Raw genomic sequence first — 5,000 nt, 5'->3', positions numbered from 1 at the left:
GTATGCCCCCCACGCACGCACGCTTACCGCAATCAGCAGCAGCTCCAGCTCCAATCTCCGAGCGAGCCACACCGCCTCGCCGAGTGAGCAAGAGTGCGTTATTAGCTGCCTTTTGTTTCAAGTTTGGCGGACAATACGTTCGGATTGATGGCAAAAGAATGAATTATCGTGTCGTACGTTTTAGTCTGTATCTCCGGATTGCTGGTGTATACGAGGAAACGATTTCGCATGATGCCAGGCGAATGTACTGTGTACGATTTTAGCTCAAGTTGGTTGAGTTACGCGTAGTAAATCGTAGGTATTCTAAGGCTAGTAAATGACGAATTTCCCTTGTTTATTGAGGTCACACTCCTTCCCTATTATCTACTCCTGATATTATGATAGTAAGTGCTTAAATAATAGCATATACCTACAAATTTCTATAATCACGCATTCATGTTTGTCATAAAACAACAGTGAATTTAGAAATCTTTTCATTTGACCGCTGACATGACATTGTGCGATTGTGCTATCCCTCTGAAAAAGTTGCGCACTTGCCAATTTATTTTGAACGTTACAAAACGAGGGCTAATCACAAAAGTGCAATTATATTTATACCTAACTGCATGCTATTTAACCTAACGATTTTTATTTTAGGACCAATTCGTCCATATTATAGTTGAAACTAACTGTCGTTTATAAGATATTGCAATCCTTCTCCTCTTAAATTAATAAAATGAAACACCCTCAGTCTGTAGCCTGCAGCCGAAACGTTGCTTTGCACAACCTTTTCAGTGAATGCGCTTCCAGTCCAGTGGCGCCACCGTCGTTGGAGGCAACGTTATAGTCGTTAGTTTTAAAACATAAAAAAAATATTTGTATTGAATATTGAACCATGAAACTTTTTATGTAGGATAATGTTAACCTATTTAAACTGAAAATATTCAAAGAACCTAGAGTAATGTATCTCTTTAAATATAAATGGGTTAAAACTAAAATTTTACATTTATTAAAATAATTATATGCGAGAGATACAAGAAAGACGTTGGTAACACGGTGGTGTAATTTCTTTTATCATTGGTTAAATATTTCTATTTTAATTTCAAATTTATAATAATAATCATAAAAGTTATAACACCTGTGACTCTATCAAGATTTGTTTGATTAGGGTACAAACTAAAAGCAAGCCATACCACAAACTGGATGACATCGCTATTTTTGTGTTTTGGTGACTTGAAGTATGGAAGGTTTGTGATCACTATAACGCTGAACTCTGTAGTACCGCCTAAAAGGCCTGGCATCACTTTATATGTAGGTACTGTCAAGTCCAATCCTGTTGATTGGTTCCGAAGTTCACTAGAAATATAACCAAATTGTATATCAATGTATTTACAAAAATGGCACGTGACGTCGCATCACTACTTCTGGATTACTATAACATGGAAGGACTTAGCTCCAAGAAACGGTATTGCTAGGGTTAGAATACCGTTTCAAATTCTTGCCCATAAAACCTTGTAGTTGGCTCGGTATCCAACCATCGACACAGCTAGCATCACATGTAATAGCTCAAACGAATCTATAAACCTCTGGCTTGCTCGCGGTAACTGGGCGCTACTTATTTATCGAATTATGACGTTTTTCTGAGATGAATTGGATCAAAACAACCAGACAGCCGCCATGTCCGCCATGTTCAGTGCGACTAAAATCGGCAATGGACCTGATTTTCACAGTGCGTAGGCCTAAACACAAGGCAAGCACATATCTTCGCAATTATAATTATTAAGTTGTTGTAGATTGATGTTTCCTGGTTTTCAATGTTTTAATATTTATATATATACGAGTATATGATGCTTATTAATGCTCGCACCAATGCGAGTTGCAACGCTATGGTATGTTATGTCATTTCGGGTTTTCCGCGTGCCGTTCCAAAGCATGCGCACTGGAAACATGGCGGTTGGCGGTTAGTTGAAATTTCGGTTCGGCTCTTGAAATTTACACTGTGCACAGCAAACTGAGGTATTAGTTTTAATAACAATGCTGGAATACTATAAGGTGAAGGGTATACTTAATACAAAACAAGGCAGAAATGCTTAGATGATTATTTTATTTCAGATATACGTAATTGTTCGGCAGTTTTTGTAGAGAGACCTGTACAAGATTTTCCAATGGATGGATGTCAGGCTGTATATTGACGTCAGTCACACAGCCTGGTCGGGTTAGGGAGGACAGTGAACTTTTGCAAACAGTAACTTTTTCAATAAAGCCCAAATTAGAGGAAAGAAAGTCATATTACCATACACACTCATTAATCCATTGAATGGGCTAGAAAATCCATTGAAAAATGAAGACACGTGAGTAACAACAATATATTGTTGTTGGTTTCGATAATGTACCGGTATTGCACTCAAGACTAGGGAAACAGCTTAGTCTTATGATTGTGCTTAACCACTGTGGAAGTTAGTGCACAGTTAAATAATGAATATCTCTTGAGAGCATTACCTTTGAGTTAGCTTTATCACTATCTTCTACAGCATGATGTGTTATAACTTATCTAGTATATGTTAATGCAGCAGTTCCCAATGTGACGGTTACCAGCCCACGAGGGGCTGTCGACACAAGGGCACTAAGAGACAAGAGCGTGCACAGGAGATATTAATTTAAATCGTGTTAAAACGCGCAGGTGCTTACGTCAGTTACGATACTAATCAGTAAGATTAGATGATATGATGATGAGTACGAGTGGCGTTATTTTCGAGTCACAACTTCATTTACCATGAATTATCATGATGCAGAATAAGTAATCATATTAAATATTTTAATAATAATAATAATAAATAAGACCAAGAGTAAGTACTAAGAGTACGAAGACTAAGACTCAGTTAGCTCCAAGAAACGGTATTGCTAGGGTTAGAATACGTCTAGATATAGACAATCCGTCGCACAGCCTGGTCGGGCTAAGACTAAGTAAGTGTAAGACTAAGTAAGAGCTACTGTTTGACTACGCCTGCGGCCTACGCCTACGGTACGTAGCAAATCCGACTGTGCGCATACATACCGAACGGTAACTGTCGCACTATACATGGCTATTAAATGACAAATAAACAGGTTCGACTGTAATTTGTAAACAAATTATATCATGTTTATGTATTACACAAACACTTATCTAGCATATGTGGGCGCGGCCATGTTGGATATGTCAATCACCTCTCATTAATTACGCTTACCAATAGATAAAAAAAATATTAGTTAACGTTTAAGTAGTTGTGGTGAAATAAAAAAACAATTACATATAATTATACGCGATAAATTTATAAATTCCCTTGATAGGAAAATATATTTATCAAGCAACTCTCGTAGCAGGTTACCACCAAAATGGCCGTATCCAGTGCAGGACGTTGTAAGTTAATGGTTTAACAAATTAAACCCGATATGTGACTGAAGATTTCTTCTAATTAGATATATTTTAAGTATTCTGATATCAATGTAGAGAAACGGCGCTAATGTTTGTAGTTTTATAAATAGGTTGGTTTAGATATCCCGAAACAGAGTCAGGCGGAATGACCTTTGCCTAAATAACTTGTGTAGGCCTGTACTCTGTAGTACCGTAGTATTTGGACGCTCGTAGTATTTGGACGCGCCGTAGGCATGCTCTTTTGTTTTGCTCTTGTTTCCTTTTTGTTTGAATCTTGCTTTGCACGGCCGTAGGAAATAGTATTAGTAGCCATGTTCTTTTGTTTTCTTTTTGTTTCGCCTTGTAGTTGTAACCTGACACACATAACACAGTCTTACTAATTTACTACATATTGCAAATTGTTTAAATCAAATGTTTCCATCAGTGACCGGGAAGTCCGCCATGTTTGTTTATTGCGACCGTGTCGAAGGGCAAGATGCGCAGATGACTACTGCGCATGCTGTGCATGCGCTGTGTGCGCCCTTGCAAAACAAGAGGCGCATGCGCGCATGCGCACTTGGGAGCATCCAGTTTCGGGCGAGCGTCCAAATACTACGGTACAGGCCTAAATTCTACGCACTTTACTAGTTTAGAACGCATACACATAAATCATTACATGATGAGGTTAGGGCTTAGTAAAATGTCAATTTAACAAGTAAACGTATGGGTACCAAGCCTTACCTATAATGTAGCATCCATAAACAGTGCTACTGTGCTACAACATGATACTGAAAATCAAATGGCATGCTTGGTTACCAATTGGCTTGCATAGTTCTACCCATAAAGTGTCTTTTCTCTGCCACAAAGCTAAGCAGCAATTTATGAAGGAACACGGGGGAATCCATATTGAGTGCCCTCTTACTAGTGCTGTGCGTGTATGTTCTTTAAAAAAGGCTGCGAATGTTCCTTGTGTGATCGTTCGTAAATGGTGCAATGAATTCGGCCAAATTATGGTGAGCTGACGTTGAATTTAAAGTGGCGGCCAAAAGCAAACACTGTTATTTGATCAGCTAGGGTTCTTTTTTGCATAGCGGGACTGCAATGTAGCCCGACATGTTGCTAATGTTCCCCACCGGATTTCATCATCCTTTATCATATAGCCATGTGGTGGAGTAAAGAAATACATGGGTAGAGCTCTTGTGCAAGTCCTTTTTTCCATTATAAAGTGGGAGTGGGCGAGCACTGTTGGTTCTTGCCAAATGTTTTGCATAGTTCTGGTAAACTGCAATGGCCAATTGGACAGGGACCTTTTCAGGATAAATGTTTAATTTTACTTTGGAACTATGTACTAAATTGCTATCATTATCATCATCATCATCATCCTATCCATAACCCTTCTCTAACCATAACTAGAACCTTACCTTATTGTTAAGCATAACCCTACTTCTATCCTCTAACATTTTTGCAACTGTAACAATGATCTATGAGCCTAATCCTAACCCTTAAAATGATTATGTCGTGCAGTAAATAGTAAAAGTAAAAAAACATGTCTACTTTTTTACAAAATGTAAGTGAATCTGTTCGCTTTGATGGTTAAATTGCTGCATTATATCCCCTATTTTGCTATTCC

The 5,000-nt window shown here is 38.2% G+C and overlaps 2 protein-coding genes across 2 annotated transcripts in view; one reads left to right on the top strand and one right to left on the bottom strand.

Moving 5' to 3' along the window:
* Positions 1-3,156, bottom strand: part of LOC106807771 (HCLS1-binding protein 3-like) — an 11,016-nt gene extending 7,860 nt beyond the window's left edge. Inside the window, exons 1-2 of the mRNA XM_014810219.1 lie at positions 3,035-3,156; positions 1,173-1,335 (exon numbers count right to left, since the gene is read on the bottom strand). Of these exons, the coding sequence (XP_014665705.1) occupies positions 1,173-1,335; positions 3,035-3,060 (189 nt within the window). The 5' untranslated portion in view covers positions 3,061-3,156. The remainder of the gene's footprint in view (positions 1-1,172; positions 1,336-3,034) is intronic.
* Positions 3,157-3,304: 148 nt separating this feature from the next.
* Positions 3,305-5,000, top strand: part of LOC106807773 (cytochrome b-c1 complex subunit 7-like) — a 5,993-nt gene continuing 4,297 nt past the window's right edge. The window contains exon 1 of the mRNA XM_014810221.1: positions 3,305-3,376. Within this exon, the coding sequence (XP_014665707.1) occupies positions 3,352-3,376 (25 nt within the window). The 5' untranslated portion in view covers positions 3,305-3,351. The remainder of the gene's footprint in view (positions 3,377-5,000) is intronic.

The sequence above is a fragment of the Priapulus caudatus genome, unplaced genomic scaffold, assembly GCF_000485595.1.
Source record: "Priapulus caudatus unplaced genomic scaffold, Priapulus_caudatus-5.0.1 Scaffold233, whole genome shotgun sequence".
In the NCBI taxonomy this organism is placed as follows: domain Eukaryota; kingdom Metazoa; phylum Priapulida; class Priapulimorpha; order Priapulimorphida; family Priapulidae; genus Priapulus; species Priapulus caudatus.
This window is presented reverse-complemented; position numbering and strand designations above follow the sequence as displayed.